Source organism: Syzygium oleosum, unplaced genomic scaffold, assembly GCF_021117445.2.
Source record: "Syzygium oleosum isolate NSW1041296 unplaced genomic scaffold, Sole_v2.1 Sole_v2.08, whole genome shotgun sequence".
Lineage (NCBI taxonomy): Eukaryota > Viridiplantae > Streptophyta > Magnoliopsida > Myrtales > Myrtaceae > Syzygium > Syzygium oleosum.
The window spans coordinates 358,947-374,036 of record NW_026607492.1 but is presented as its reverse complement, the minus strand read 5'-3'; the positions used below and the strand labels follow the sequence as shown (position 1 = coordinate 374,036).

Genomic DNA, 15,090 nt, shown 5'->3' with positions numbered 1-15,090 from the left:
TACAATTGTGAACCTTGCCAAAAAAATTTTGAGCCAGTCTCCCAGGACCAACATGCCTTGGCAGACCTCCACATATTATCTAATGCAGTCGTTCCTACGTCTCCATTCCCTCGGCAATGTAGCATGGTGTCCCGCAATGGAGCCAAAAATTGACGTTTTTTCATGTTCCTTTCGGATGTGGCGGTCACCCGCTTGCGTATACCGATTAGCTATCGGAGTACGCCGGCCCGTGCTTCCGAAGATAAGATTCCAACTCGAACTCGGGTCGAGCGGGGAAGTTGGACGTGTTCAATTCTAGGGTACTTCATTAAAAATAAGTTTTGGTGCAAAATCTTCGTAAGTAAACTTGTCGTTGCGTTATTTTTACGGACAATATTGTCATTGAACTTTTCTTGATGTCCCGTTTTCTTTTTTTTTTTGTGCAAAAAATGCACACAAAAAAAAAACGAGTACTAGTGAGTCAGTCTCCTTGTCGGAGGCGCTTTGGTACGAAAAGCGGCAACTTTGTCCTCTCCTTCTCTCTCTTATATTTCGAAATTGAGAGGGAAGACGCTAGAGCAACGCTCTGCTCCCCCCCCCGTCCGTACTCCGCAGTCGCCGGGGACGAGAGAGGGAGGCGTGATCGCGTGCGTGCGTGGCGGCGACGGCGGCGGCGGCGGCGATGGGGTCCCGTAGAAATCTGTCGAGCCTGGTTCACGAGCTTCGGGAGCGCATCGCCGCCTCTTCGTCGACGCCTCCAAACGGCGACGGCTGCGGCGGCGGCGGCGACGACGCCCTGGAAATCAGGTTCCGAGCTGTTCTCCCCAATCTCCTCCACGCCTACGTCGTTCCCTCTCCCTCCGGTACCTCCTCTCTCTCTCTCTCTGTCTCTCTCTCTCTCTCTCTCTGCGTGTGCGCGCGCGCTTGAGTGAGTGTGTGTGATTTGGTTGAGGAATCGAGCTACCGCATATCATCCGTTCGTTGATATTTCGATGTGGAGGCGAATTTCTGAGCAATGCCCGCTCCCTCGGTTTTGTGCTCTGAGCCTTGCTCTGGCTGGTGCATGCTCATGTAAAGCCTAGAACTGAATACAAGTATATGATTGCATCGATGTTGCGTGTCTTCAGTTCAATGATCAAGGAATCGTATTCTGGTGCTGGTGTTAAAAGGATTGAATTTTCGGCAAGTTTGGGTTCATTTCGTGTGGCAATCAAGCTTTCACTACTGGATTGCTTATTGAGGGATTGGAATTGGAATTCTAGTAATCTCGTGGACTCTAATCCTTGAGTTGTTGCTGAGCCTGCGGAAAAATAGAAGGAAGCTGAATGAATAGGCCTGTGATGTTTACTTCCTTTGGAACAAAAATTCAACTGGCTGAAGCGAGTATAAAATTGGCTTGATTAAAGTTTTATTTTTTTGGGCCAAATTGGAAAGCTTAGTTTGCCCCGTCAAATTGATAAAATAACTGCGAAGTAACAATCTTTGTTTGCATTTCCTGCTTTGTATGTTAAGTGATGTGAACAGTCTTTATCAGCCATTGTATTGGTATTTTAGTTCTCATTGTCTTTGTATCTCTTCTAGCGAATGAGAGAGAAGTTATAGCTGTATTGAAGCTCATCTCTCACACTGCCAGAAATTTTCCTGGGGTATTCTACCACGGGAAAGCAAGTGCTGTTCTACCTGTGATTGGCCGGATCATTCCCTTCTTTGCAGAGCCAGCATTACGGTGAGATATTCTGAAGTTCTTGTTTGGTAACCTACAATTTATCTCGCATAAGATAATCTGCTCTTTATCAGTCTAAAGTCTGCTGTTTTGGCTTTGTCTTTAGAAGGAGATAATTCCGGCAAAAGTACTTTTTTGCATTTTGTGCATCCTTAATGCTAAAAGGGAGCAATTATTCAGGAGCATAAATGCACAGTGTCTTGGTTCTCTGTTTTGGTTTGCTAATATAGTTACTTAAACATAGTTGACTCTTTTCCTTGTGAAAATCTTCTTATGTACGATTCTCTTCAGTTTGCTTGTTTTATGCTAAGCATTTTTCCTATGGTAAATCTTTGATTAAAATTATTATTTTTTCCAATTATTCCAGCAATCGACATGGAGTAATTTTTGAGACAGTTGGATCTCTTTTGTCCTTGCTCCGGACTGGAGAACGAGATGCCTACCGTCAGTTTTTTGTGGATACGATGGTAGCTGTTGAAGGTAAGAAAGCAGCCGCTTCCATTCATTTGTCAAAGAATCGACGTGATCTCTAATTACTTGGATGGTGTTAGTTGGGCACTTCTATCTTTCCTGGGGATACTTATATGACCATGCTTTGGTTGGTGTTGTATCATAATTCATAAGCATCTCTTTTACTGAACCTATGACAATCATATGCTTTTCTCTTGCCAGATATATTACATGCAGCATCCCTCTATACAGATGAATCAAGCATTTCTGAATGCACTGGATTGAATTTAAGGTGTTTCAGCGGGTCATTTACTGGTATATTTGGCGATCCAGCTTGCTTATGTGATCTTCCAGCAAGTAATAAACCGAATGACGGATTTGGCCTTTTGATGAACCTTTCTGCTAAAAGCAGGTGGCAGTACTTTGCGACTTGGATGGTTAAGCTTCTGAGTAAATGCTTAACAGAGGGAACTGTATTTGTAGAAGGTCTCCTTAGTTTGTCTTTTGTATCCTCAGCATGTTGTCTCTTATGTTATGGAGATGGTGACTTGCAAATGGTAAGCTGCCATTTTGTCATTTTATTATACTATGCAGGTAGCTTCTCAGATGTTTACAGTTTTTCTTCTGGTCCAGATATTTGCCATAGAGGTCTCTGATTAATTTTGTTTTTTTGAAGGCATGTTTTGACTTTGCACGCATCATTGGATCGGCAGTAAGCTATGATATAGTTCCTTATGAGAGTCTCATTCAGTCGATATCAGCAATATTGAGTGAGGACAAAGATGGACTTTCTGTATTCAGGTATTCCATTGTTGTCTGTACTTAGTTTCTTGGTTTAGCTGATTTTGGAAGAGCTCGCATCCAGATTCAAACCGCTCTTAGCTCAGTTTCTGAGAAGACTTCTGGAATATACAGTTGATATACATGCAACATATGTGATATATTAGATGCCTTGGGATCTCTCAGCAGCAAGGCCATCACAGTTTTTTGCACTGTAGTAGGTAGCATTATTATTGTGGTGAACAGTCCATATTCCAGGGGTTATAGACTGCATTTTCATCTTCACCTTCTCATTTCTAGCAGATTTTGGCCCGTGTCTTGCTTTTATGGCAGCTACTCCTAATGATCTCTCCTAACATTTCTTGGAATGTTTGGACTGGAACTCATTGCAGGAACAAATTTTATGATGCTTCAATTGGCAATTGTCTGGATGCACTCCACCCCTATTGTCCTGATGATGTTGTCAGATACACAGCTTCAGAATTAATTAGTGTCTTCCCCCTGTCAGTTTTCAGGACGAGGAGCTCAGAGCTTAAGGTTAGTAACCTATCTTGGCAAGCTTGGTTGTTTTCTGCTGGCACTTGCATTGGCCTGCATCTTCCTGTTGACGAGGTAAAAAATTTCAAGGAGCATTTGATAATCTAATTTGGAAATTTTCAGGTTGCTTTATGTAATGCATACGTGAGGATTGCTAAAATTTGCCCACCTTATATCTGGAGACCAGATTATCTTATTCAAATGATTTGTTCTCCAGAACCTTGCTTTCTGTTGATAAGATGCCTGCAAGTAGCGCTGTCAATTCTTAGTCCTGATCGTGTCGGAGGCCAAATTACAGATGAAAGCTGTCCAGATTTGTTAATCTCGTCCGATGATTCTACCGAATTTTCAAGTATTGGAGGGAAAAGGAGATCCTCTGACGATGGGCAAGGTTTTAATGTCAAACGCCAAAAGGTTGATCATACAAGTGAAGCTCCTGCCTCTAAGATCTTAGCAGAACACAAAGTGGTTCATCTGGCTTCCTGTGAAAGCGAAAGAGGCTATGCCTACTACGTTCACACTTTGATTGTTTCTGTGCTTGATCTATTAAAGTTGCCGGCTGTTAAACCTGGTTCTTTAGAACCGGATGTCGCGTTAAGAGCCCTTAGTATGCTTAGCATTGCCTTCTGTAGGGTCCCAAAGACCAGTCTTTCATTGTCCACCTTTCGGCAGATGATTTCATGGATCCCTTGGATATTTGAGGAGGTAGGATAACAGTTTTCAGTTTCTTTTCATTGTCTACCCGTCTGCTGATTGTTTATTGCATTTTGTAGGAAAAGCAAGGAAGATCCATTGTGCTTGATATCACCATCTACCTGGAAGCGATTCACAGCATGTTGCTTGTACAGAGTATGACATGCACCCGAATCCCGTATATATGTGGAAGATCTAGGTTTTGCCAATGCAGTACAGATGCTTCTTTCTAAGCAGTGGATGGTGGATTGATACATAATAACTATATGATTAGATTTGCAGGAAAGCAAAGACAACACAGAACAGCTTCTTTCTCTTAAACTGAAATTGGCTTTTTAAATTTCTCATGGTCTTGTGGCTGATGTAAATGATGAAATTTTGAAATCCCAACAGTCATCTCTTACATGTAATTGAACATTGGATATAAGGAACGATGAAAATTTACGAGGATTCCAAATTGATCAAATGCCTCATTAAACAAGACACAGATTGCCCATTCATGCCTTTGTGGACTCTAGTTAGTGTTAGTCCAAGTAATCAATGCATGGTGATCCCATTATAAAAGCCCAGTTAATTTGTCCTGACCCTGCTCCATACCTTGGAATTATTTGAGTGGGGAATGTCCCTAGTTCTCTTGCTATAGCCAACTGATACATCAAATTTTCCTTGACATGATTGAATATGTTTTCTGGTCATATCTTACCCTGAAACATGTGTTGATTAGAGCACCATACATGCCTTTGCAGAATCTTCTGGTCGATCCTTTAATAGTTTGTTTTGATAGGTTTTGAATGACAAAGAAAGTGGAAAACTTGACTTTCTCTTTAGGTTCAATAAACTACAAAACTTGATAGATTTCCTAGTTGGAGTGAACTATTAGTATTAATGTGATACTTTGCAATCTGGAAGTCCATTTATCATGTCTTTGGATGTAATATACTTCATTTTCTTCTAGATTATCCTATTTGACTTTTGTTCATCTTCAAACTAGGCCCCATCTTAATGAAGAAGTTTTTGAGAGATGAGGAAGGTAATGCAAATGCTCTGATAGGAGTCCTCAAGCTTCCATGGACACATTCTTTTGCAGTCTCTGATCCTAGTCCTCAATGGAAGACAAAAGTTTACTCTGTCCAAATTCTATCTAAACTTGGTCATTCCTTTGCTGCTGAAAGTATTCTTGAAATTCTGGATTTATGCCTTCAAGATGAAGCTGAAGATGTAGTTGTTGAAGCTATCATATCTATGCCCATCATTGTCCTTTCGTCTGGTCTTGCAGTAATGTCAAGTTTGTTTGGAAGGCTGAAGTAAGTGAAACATGGCGATATCTATGCATTTTTGTATATGTTTCAATAGCTCAACTAAAGGTTTTATTACTTTAGGGGAATGAGTCGACTTGGTTAAGTTTCAGGAAGATCTTGATACAAGCGATCCCCTTTGGTCCAAGAATATATAATGTATTTACGCCCCTCCCCTAAAAGGATGGACGAGGCAGGGTGGGCTTATAATTTTATAGGAAGGAATCAAGGGTGCTAATGAAAACCATTCTCATCTTGCATAGCTGTAAAGGTTTCTCTATAAGAACATGCCTTAGTGGCTTCTTTAGACTTCTACTCATCTGTGATTCTAATTCCTTCTTTGTTTGCAGAGTCCTGGGGAGTTACAAGCATGAAAAGGTGAAGAAAGTTATTCCTTTTTCCCTTGGCTATTTGTCGTGTCTCTATGAGTCTGGCAATGGCAGTCCTGATAAGAGCTTTTGTAAACTATTTCTTGATGCGGAAGATCGGATACATAGTATGACAATAGACCTCCTATTACGAGGCTTCTCATGTTTGAAGTGTGACAGACGTGGTGTTTGCCGTCAAGAACCAGATGCCATTGTCATATATTTTCCTGATGGACAGAGGACTCATGTCTGCTTGAGTGATGAATTCATCCAACTGCAGTCCTTGTTTTTTGAAATTCTCTATGACGAGTCATCTGAAGAGGTGCAAATTGCTTGTGTGCACAACATTCGACGGATCCTGGTACATGGGATTCAACAAACTTTGGTTAAAACAAGAACTGAATGGATAGCGTGCATTAAATATCTGCTTCTGTGCAGACAGAAGGGGGTAAGAGAAGCATTCTGCTCTCAGATTGGTTACTTCACTGATAAATTGATTTTGACTCTTCTTTTCTCAGTTGAAGACACTCAAAACAGAAGTACAGAACAATTATTCTTGGACATAATTAATAATGCATTGGAAGAAGCTATAGATCCACAGGTTTCTGAAACTCTTTTGGAGTCTATAGCAGAAATTATGATTGCTGTTGATGTCCAGAGCAAGCTTTTCTTGTCTTCCCTAATTTTATTGATCGATCAACTAGATAATCCTCGTGTCACTGTGCGAACGAATGTGTCAAGATTGATAGACAAGTCGTGCTATTTCCATATCAAAGGAGGACTCGAAGTAATTCTTTCAAAAGTTGTTCATGTCAGAAACGAGGTATATGATTATCTCTCGGCAAGATTGGCGAGCCGTCCAAGAATGGTTAGAGAGTTTGCAGAAGCTGTTTTTGGAATCGAAGCTGAAGATCTTCTTAAGAAGATGATTCCAGTTGTTCTGCCTAAGCTCGTGGTATCTCAGGATGACGATGATAAAGCACTTGACACCTTACATGAGTTTGCTAAGTCCTTAAACATGGATTTGGTGCCACTGGTAGTTAATTGGCTGCCGAAAGTGCTTGCTTTTGCTCTCTGTCAAGCAAACGAACAGAAATTGCGTGCTGCTGTGCAGTTTTACCATGAGCAAACTGGTTCAGACAGTCAAGAAATTTTTGCGGCAGCATTACCTGCTCTGCTGGACGAACTTGTATGCTTTATTGATGGTGGTGACTTAGATGAAACAGGCAGCAGGTGTAGTTTTTCTCCATTGGTGTTTATATGGATTTTATTCTTGTGAATTTCTTTTCAATACCATTTTCTGTCTTTATATCTCCTGTCATATGAATCTTCATGAGAGCAAGGTTAATCTGTGTTGTTCTCTTTCTGAAGCAAATGGTCTTGGCACTTTCGTGCGTGTGTGTGTGTCTACGTATGTATATGTGTATAATACCAGTTATTATGTTTTACTATGTTTATTTTTTTCTTTGAGGTGTCGTCTTGTATATGTATTGCGACTACTGGATGAAATTCCCACTTCTCGCTATTAAATGTGATGATTTTGCAGTTATCTTCACTTTTGATTTATACTTCTTGAATTTCAAGTACTTTAGGACGTAGCCTGAAATTCTTGTTTACATTTACTATCTGCGTGCCACACTCACAGATTAGCAAGAGTTCCGGAGATGGTTAAGGAGGTCGCAAGAGTTCTCACTGGTGGCGAAGATCTTCCCCACTTTCTGAAAAATCACTTTGTTGGCCTTCTTAACAGTGTCGATAGAAAATTGCTCCATTCAGAGGATCTTTTACTGCAGAAACAAGCTCTGAAACGTATCGAGATGCTAATCAACATGATGGGTTCTCAGCTTAGTACCTATGTACCAAAACTAATGGTGCTTATCATGCATTCTATTGATAAAGAATCTCTCCAATTTGAAGGTCTCTCTGTCTTACACATCTTTATTAGGCAGTTGGGCAAGGTATCTCCATCTAGCATTGCACATGTGAGCTCTCAAGTTTTTGCCTCTCTCATTCCTTTTATTGAGAGAGATGGAAAAAATATTTCTAATCATTTCAATAAAGTGGTGGAGATTTTAGAAGAGCTTGTCTTAAAGAACAAAGTAATTTTGAAGCAACATATTCGTGAATTCCCACCCTTGCCAAGTATATCTGCTCTAGCAGAGGTGAATAAGACAATACAGGAAGCCCGGGGATCAATGACCCTGAAGGATCAGTTACGTGATGTTGTCAATGGTCTAAATCATGAGAATTTGAATGTGAGGTACATGGGGGCCTGTGAATTGAGCAAGCTGCTGAACACAAAAAGGGAAGATGTTGCAGCTTTAATTACTGGCGAAGTGGCTTCAGACATGGATGTTTTAAGTTCTCTGATTAGATCTTTACTGAGAGGATGTGCAGAAGAGTCGAGAACCGTAGTAGGTCAGAAACTTAAGCTAGTCTGTGCCGATTGCATTGGAGCCCTGGGGGCAGTTGATCCTGCCAAAGTCAGGGGATTTTCATCCCAGCGTTTTAAAATTGAGTGCTCCGATGATGATCTTATTTTTGGGTTGATCCACAAACACCTGGCTAGGGCTTTCAGAGCTGCACCGGATACCATTATTCAAGACTCTGCTGCACTAGCGATTCAGGAGTTGCTGAAGATTGCTGGTTGTGAAGCATCACTAGATGAGAATGTTGATGCTTTTACGTCGCAAATGCTGCAGAACAGAAGTACTTCAAAGGCGACTTATGCTGGAAGTAATAGCAAAAATGGTTCTGCTGATGTCAATTCCAGGGGTCAGAAATTATGGGCTCGATTTTCTAATTATGTGAAAGAGATAATTGCTCCTTGCCTAACCTCCAGATTTCAGCTTCCCAATACGAGTGATTCAGCATCGAGTGGTCCAATTTATCGCCCTTCTATGTCATTCAGAAGATGGATATACCACTGGATTAAAAAGTTGACTACGCATGCTATTGGTCCTCGTGCAAGCATTTTTAATGCTTGCAGAGGGATTGTTCGCCATGACATGCAAACTGCTATATATCTGCTGCCCTATTTAGTCCTGAATGCTGTCTGTCATGGAACGGAGGAGGCGCGTCATGGCATAACAGAAGAAATTCTCTCTGTGCTTGAGGCTGCAGTTTCGGAAAACGGTGGTGTGATGGTTCATGGAATCAGTTGTGGACAAAGTGAAGTTTGCATTCAAGCTATATTTACTCTTCTCGACAATCTTGGCCAATGGGTTGACGATATTGGCCAAGATCTAGCTCTTTCCCAATCTTTACAATCTTCTGCCTCAAAGCAGCAACTTTCTAAGGCAAAAGATTCGAGTCCAAGTTTTTCCTCAGATCTTATCATACAGTGTAAAAACGTTTCAGAGCTTTTGGCTGCAATACCAAAGGTGACCCTTGCTAGAGCCTCCTTCAGGTGTCAGGCATATGCAAGGGCTTTGATGTACTTTGAATCTCATGTACGGGATGGAACTGGTTCATTCAATCCTGCAGCTGAGACCAGTAGCACATTTGAGGATGGGGATGTTTCATATTTGATGGAAATATATAGCTGTCTTGACGAGCCTGATGGCTTATCAGGCTTGGCATGTTTGCGCAGATCGTTAAGTTTACAAGACCAGCTCCTAATAAACAAGAAAGCAGGGAATTGGGCTGAAGTTTTGACTTCTTGTGAACAGGCTTTGCAGATGGAACCTACTTCAGTCCAGGGGCATTCGGATGTGCTCAACTGTTTATTAAATATGTGTCACCTTCAGGCCATGGTCACACATGTTGATGGCTTAATTGCTAGGATCCCTCAATACAAGAAAACATGGTCCATGCAAGGAGTGCAGGCTGCATGGAGGCTTGGCCGGTGGGATTTGATGGATGAATATCTTAATGGAGCCAATGAAGATGGTCTACTATGTAGCAGCTCTGAGAGTAATGCTTCCTTTGACATGGATGTCGCAAAGATTCTCCAGGCAATGATGAAAAAAGATCAATTTTTGGTTGGCGAGAAAATTGCTTTTTCCAAACAAGCCTTGATTGCCCCCCTGGCTGCTGCTGGCATGGACTCTTATGTGCGTGCTTACCCATATGTCGTAAAGCTTCACTTTCTACGTGAACTAGAGGACTTCCATGCACTACTTGTCGATGAGTCTTTCTTAGAGAAATCGTTTCACGTGGGAGATTTGGAATTTTCAAAGCTAATGGAGAATTGGGAAAATCGGCTCAAGTTTACGCAACCTTCACTCTGGGCAAGAGAACCACTTTTAGCTTTGCGGAGACTGGTTTTTCATTCCAGTGCTCTAGGTGCTCAAGTTGGGAATTGCTGGGTGCAATATGCGAAGCTCTGTCGCTTGGCTGGTCATTATGAGACGGCAAATAGGGCCATTGTAGAAGCTCAGGCTTCAGGTGCACCTAATGTTCACATGGAAAAGGCTAAACTTCTCTGGCGCACTAGACGCACTGATGGTGCCATTGCGGAACTGCAGCAATCTCTCCTCAATATGCCAGTGGAGGTTGTTGGTTCTGCTGCAATATCGTCGATTAGCAGCCTTTCCCTGGTTCCTCTGAACTTGCCACCTGTACCTTGTGATACTCAGGCTCTAAATGAAAATCGTGATATTGCAAAGAGTCTGCTGCTTTATTCTAGGTGGATCCATTATACTGGGCAGAAGCAGAAAGAAGATGTGATCAGTCTTTACACAAGGGTGAGGGAACTGCAGCCTAAATGGGAAAAAGGATACTTCTATATGGCTAAGTATTGCGATGAAGTGCTTGTTGATGCTCGTAAGCGCCAGGAAGAGAACTTTGAACCAGGTCCCAGAACAGTTTCATCATCTTCTGCTGTTTCAATATCTGCAAATTTAAATGCTGAGAAGTGTTGGTGGTCTTACCTGCCTGATGTACTGTTGTTTTATGCCAAGGGCCTTCACAGAGGTCACAAGAATCTGTTTCAAGCCCTTCCAAGGTTGTTAACACTTTGGTTTGATTTTGGAAGCTTTTATCAGAAAAGTGGCTTATCATCCAATAAAGATTTGAAAAGTGTCCACGGAAAGGTAGAAAAATCTTTTGCCCATGGATTAGTCAGTAATTCACCTTAAGATTTGAATTTTCAGTCATGAACTGATTCTGCTATGTATCGGATATTTTCTTGTTTTTCTTTTGGTTAGGTTATGAGTATTATGAGGGGCTGCCTGAAGGACTTGCCAACTTATCAATGGTTGACAGTACTGCCTCAATTAGTTTCAAGAATTTGCCATCAGAATGAAGAAATTGTTCGACTTGTGAAACACATAATTACCTCTGTTCTCCGTCAGTATCCGCAGCAAGCTCTTTGGATAATGGCAGCAGTATCAAAATCTACTGTACCTTCAAGGCGGGAGGCAGCAGCAGAAATTATACAAGCTGCACGGAAGGGCTTTAGCCAGGGAAATCGTGGCAGCAGTCTGTTTATCCAGTTTGCCAGTCTTATTGATCATCTTATTAAGCTATGCTTCAATGCTGGGCAGCCAAAAGCAAGAACAATTAACATTGCAACTGAATTCAGTGCCTTAAAGAGGATGATGCCACTTGATATCATAATGCCTATCCAACAGTCTCTTACTGTTACTCTACCTACATTTGATCAGAATCTGAACGGAACCCTTGCTTCAGACATCTTTAGTTCTATGGATCTTCCCATAATATCAGGGATAGCTGATGAGGCTGAGATTCTTTCATCTCTTCAAAGACCTAAGAAGGTATGTTTGTACTGTAAAATTGGTTTCAGAAAGGTTCCCTGAATGCTAAGCAAAAACAGAATGGCTTGCCTGAATATTCTTGTCTTTGGATTTTGCTAATTAAGGAAATTTCCCCTAGTTTCTAGATTAGGTTAGCTTTGACTTTTTTCACCATAGGATGAGTGCTAGGGCCTTGCAGTTGTGGTAGGAAACAAAGTCCTAAGCTTCCATCAATCTTGGATATAGTAGGCTGTCAGATCACGAGTTTGTTGCTTGCAGGGTAATATAAGGAAAATATGATGTACTTTGCAAAATGACAGGTTCAAGGCTCTTAAATATGTAAAACATGGGGATCGGGAGGGTGGGGATTTTGTTATTATTATGTTATGGAATGTTACTGAAACCAAACAGAAATGCCTCATTCTTTTGGTGGGGATCTTTCTAAATGTATTGGCAAGTAAAATCCATTCTGTTGTACATTTCAGATTATACTGCTGGGCAGTGATGGCATTGAGCGACCATTCCTTTGCAAGCCAAAGGATGATCTCCGAAAAGATGCCCGTATGATGGAGTTTAATGCAATGATAAACCGTTTGTTATCTAAATATCCTGAAAGTCGTCGAAGAAAGCTTTATATTCGCACATTTGCAGTGGTTCCCCTGACAGAGGACTGTGGAATGATAGAATGGGTTCCCCACACCCGTGGACTTCGACATATACTTCAAGATGTATATATTACTTGTGGCAAATTTGATAGGCAGAGGACGAATCCGCAAATTAAACGGATTTATGATCAGTGCCAGGGCAAAATGCCTGAAGATGAAATGCTAAAGAACAGAATTCTTCCCATGTTTCCTCCAGTCTTCCATAGATGGTTTTTGACCACTTTCTCTGAGCCTGCCGCTTGGTTTAGGGCTCGGATAGCATATGCTCACACTTCTGCTGTTTGGTCAATGGTTGGACATATCGTGGGTCTTGGTGACAGGCATGGCGAGAACATTCTCTTTGATTCTACCACGGGTGACTGTGTTCATGTTGACTTCAGTTGCTTATTTGACAAAGGCCTGCAACTGGAAAAACCTGAATTGGTGCCTTTTAGATTAACACAAGTAAGACAGCCCATTAACTTTTGTGTCCTGCATACAGTTGTTTACTACTGGTTAGACTCATAAATATGCTTAATTAGCTCTGAAATGTCCATAGATTAGATTTTCTGACATGGCATAAATCAAAATCAGCCTGCAGTATGCAGTTTCATATGAACTTTTTCTGTTGGAGAGTTCGCAACATGATGGCAATGCTTTTTTAGTAGCTTGGCGGAGGAGTCTGCACTTCTGCCATTGAAAATCTTTAAGAGAGCTTCTTCGGACATGTACATAAGGCATTATATCATGATTAGAAAGTTCGCTACTAAGTTGTCCACTACATACTATACCTAGCTGACTCTGCTTTTGTTCTAATGAGCGTGTCTGATGAACCTTTCAGAACATGATTGATGGATTGGGCATCACTGGGTACGAGGGCGTCTTTCTGAAGGTTTGTGAAATCACTCTTTCTGTGTTGAGGACACACAGGGAAACATTGATGAGTGTGCTTGAAACATTTATACACGATCCTTTGGTGGAGTGGACAAAATCTCACAAGTCCAGTGGCATAGAAGTTCAAAACCCACATGCGCAGGTTCGCATCTTGTTACAAGCATCATATTTGATATTTGGCAACATACGTACCTCAAAAGGATATTTCTATTCCACAAAATGAAGATCTAATTTTGTTGGACAGCTGCCAACTGTTCTATAAACTTGAGCTAGTAGTGTGAGGCATGATTTAATACTCAAATGATTTTAACACACCCCCTCATGTGTAGGCTAGATTTTGACATAACACTGAAGCGTGGAAATATATAATTAGAGAGCTAGATTAGGGGCTTGCATAGATTTTTACTTGGGATCTCTTATTCCAATACCATTTAGATTTCACGGAATCACTGCCAACTATATCTGAAAGTTTAAGCTAGTTGATGAAGATGTTGTTTAATATTTTAAAGCTCAAAAATGTTTACCTCTCGATTAATTCAACTTAAAAGAAAGCTAAAGATCCATCTCTCCATTATTTTCTTACCAAAAATAGAAAAAAAGAAAGAAAAAAAAGCTAAAGATAATTTACAGTCCCAATTTTGTCGCTTCCTAGAATGGAAATTGTTCAATTCTATGCAGGGCTTGAAATTGAATATTGATGTGGACATGCTGAAGGACATTAAAATAGAAGTTAAAACCTGAAACATTCTGTTGCTGGAAGGAGAAATAGTATCCTGGGGGAACCAACGAAGGAACTGTAAACTATGAATCTTAGTTAAAGGCATCTAAAGTACACTACAAGGTTTTTTAGCTATACCAACCAGTGACTTTGAGGTATAATGTTGGAAATTTAGCGGGCGGTCAAGCATATCAAATGGACCGTTGGCTTGTAATCTGATATGTCTATTTTCAGGGGATTGTGTTTAGCACCGCACTTGCTGTTGTAAACAAATTGTTTTGTTCTGTTGCAGCGAGCCATCAGTAATATTGAAGCTAGGCTGCAAGGAGTTGTTGTCGGTGTTGGTGCTGCCCCATCTTTGCCTTTAGCTGTTGAAGGTCAAGCACGGCGCCTGATTGCCGAGGCAGTTTCGCTCAAGAATCTGGGGAAAATGTATATATGGTGGATGCCGTGGTTTTAGGAATAACCGTTCCGAGAAAGTACTGCTAACACTGAAGCAGGTATGCTGCATTTTATCTTCTAAATTATGAGTTCCTCTATGTCTAATATTTAACTTTGATTTGCAGAGTTTTAGCAAAAAAAACCTTTAACTTGCAGAGTTAGCCTTCCATGAGGATTTTCTCAGAGAGATTGTACGAGCAATTCCACCCTTCCCACACATGCAATCTTGTGCAATTTTTTTAGATTGATGCCCCCCTCATACAGTGGTCATGATCGAGCGTATTTCATGATGAACAACTCATTCCTTATTATCATCAAAGCTAGTTTATCTTCTTTTATAGGGAAATTGGATGTCATCAGCAGTTCATGATAACACATTTGACTGAGCAATTTGTATCATTTGACTCATCTTCTGTTTTGTGATTCCTTCCCTCACTTTCTTTCTGCAGCTCACCATTTTCTTAAAGCAGTGAATTCGACAACAATGGTTTTAATCTTCTGTGATGTGATAACTTAGTTCACTTTCTTTATGCAGGTTGCTATAATTTCTTGAATTTACAGTAGCTTCAGTGTGGTTGGCTTAGCCATGTTAACGCTGATCTGGACACTACAAAACAAGCACGATCAAGGAACATGAAGTTTCTCAATTTGATGTCGTGGCATCTCTTTAATGCTTGTAAACCAGTGACGGATTGCTCATTTGTGTATATCTGAATCTATATGTTGTGGTAATTGAGAGGTTATGCTAAAGCTGTTTGAGCCTCAGGTAGCCGCTTTTACTTTTGGTGCCCCTTGTTTTCATATTGGTTAATCCACAAATGACCTGTCTTTGAAGGACCCTGCTTTTTGATATTGAACACTGTTAGAAT

General features: G+C 40.9%; 1 protein-coding gene across 5 annotated transcripts; it reads left to right on the top strand.

Moving 5' to 3' along the window:
• Positions 1-543: 543 nt before the first annotated feature.
• Positions 544-14,986, top strand: LOC115672618 (serine/threonine-protein kinase ATR). 5 transcript variants are annotated; one of them, XM_056314199.1, is made up of 17 exons: positions 545-842; positions 1,561-1,705; positions 2,070-2,182; positions 2,375-2,444; positions 2,565-2,709; positions 2,829-2,953; positions 3,325-3,469; positions 3,593-4,174; positions 4,243-4,318; positions 5,154-5,466; positions 5,808-7,058; positions 7,471-10,861; positions 10,976-11,545; positions 12,010-12,633; positions 13,010-13,204; positions 14,073-14,280; positions 14,757-14,986. In XM_056314199.1, the coding sequence occupies exons 1-16, from the start codon at positions 662-664 to the stop codon at positions 14,238-14,240; spliced, it is 8,094 nt and encodes a 2,697-aa protein (XP_056170174.1). In that variant the 5' UTR covers positions 545-661; the 3' UTR covers positions 14,241-14,280; positions 14,757-14,986. The 5 variants fall into 5 exon arrangements, with proteins under 5 accessions (XP_056170172.1, XP_056170173.1, XP_056170174.1 ...); XM_056314201.1 differs by having other exon boundaries at positions 741-842; positions 1,613-1,705; positions 2,375-2,467; XM_056314197.1 differs by having other exon boundaries at positions 544-842; positions 2,375-2,709.
• The last annotated feature ends 104 nt before the right edge of the window (positions 14,987-15,090 follow it).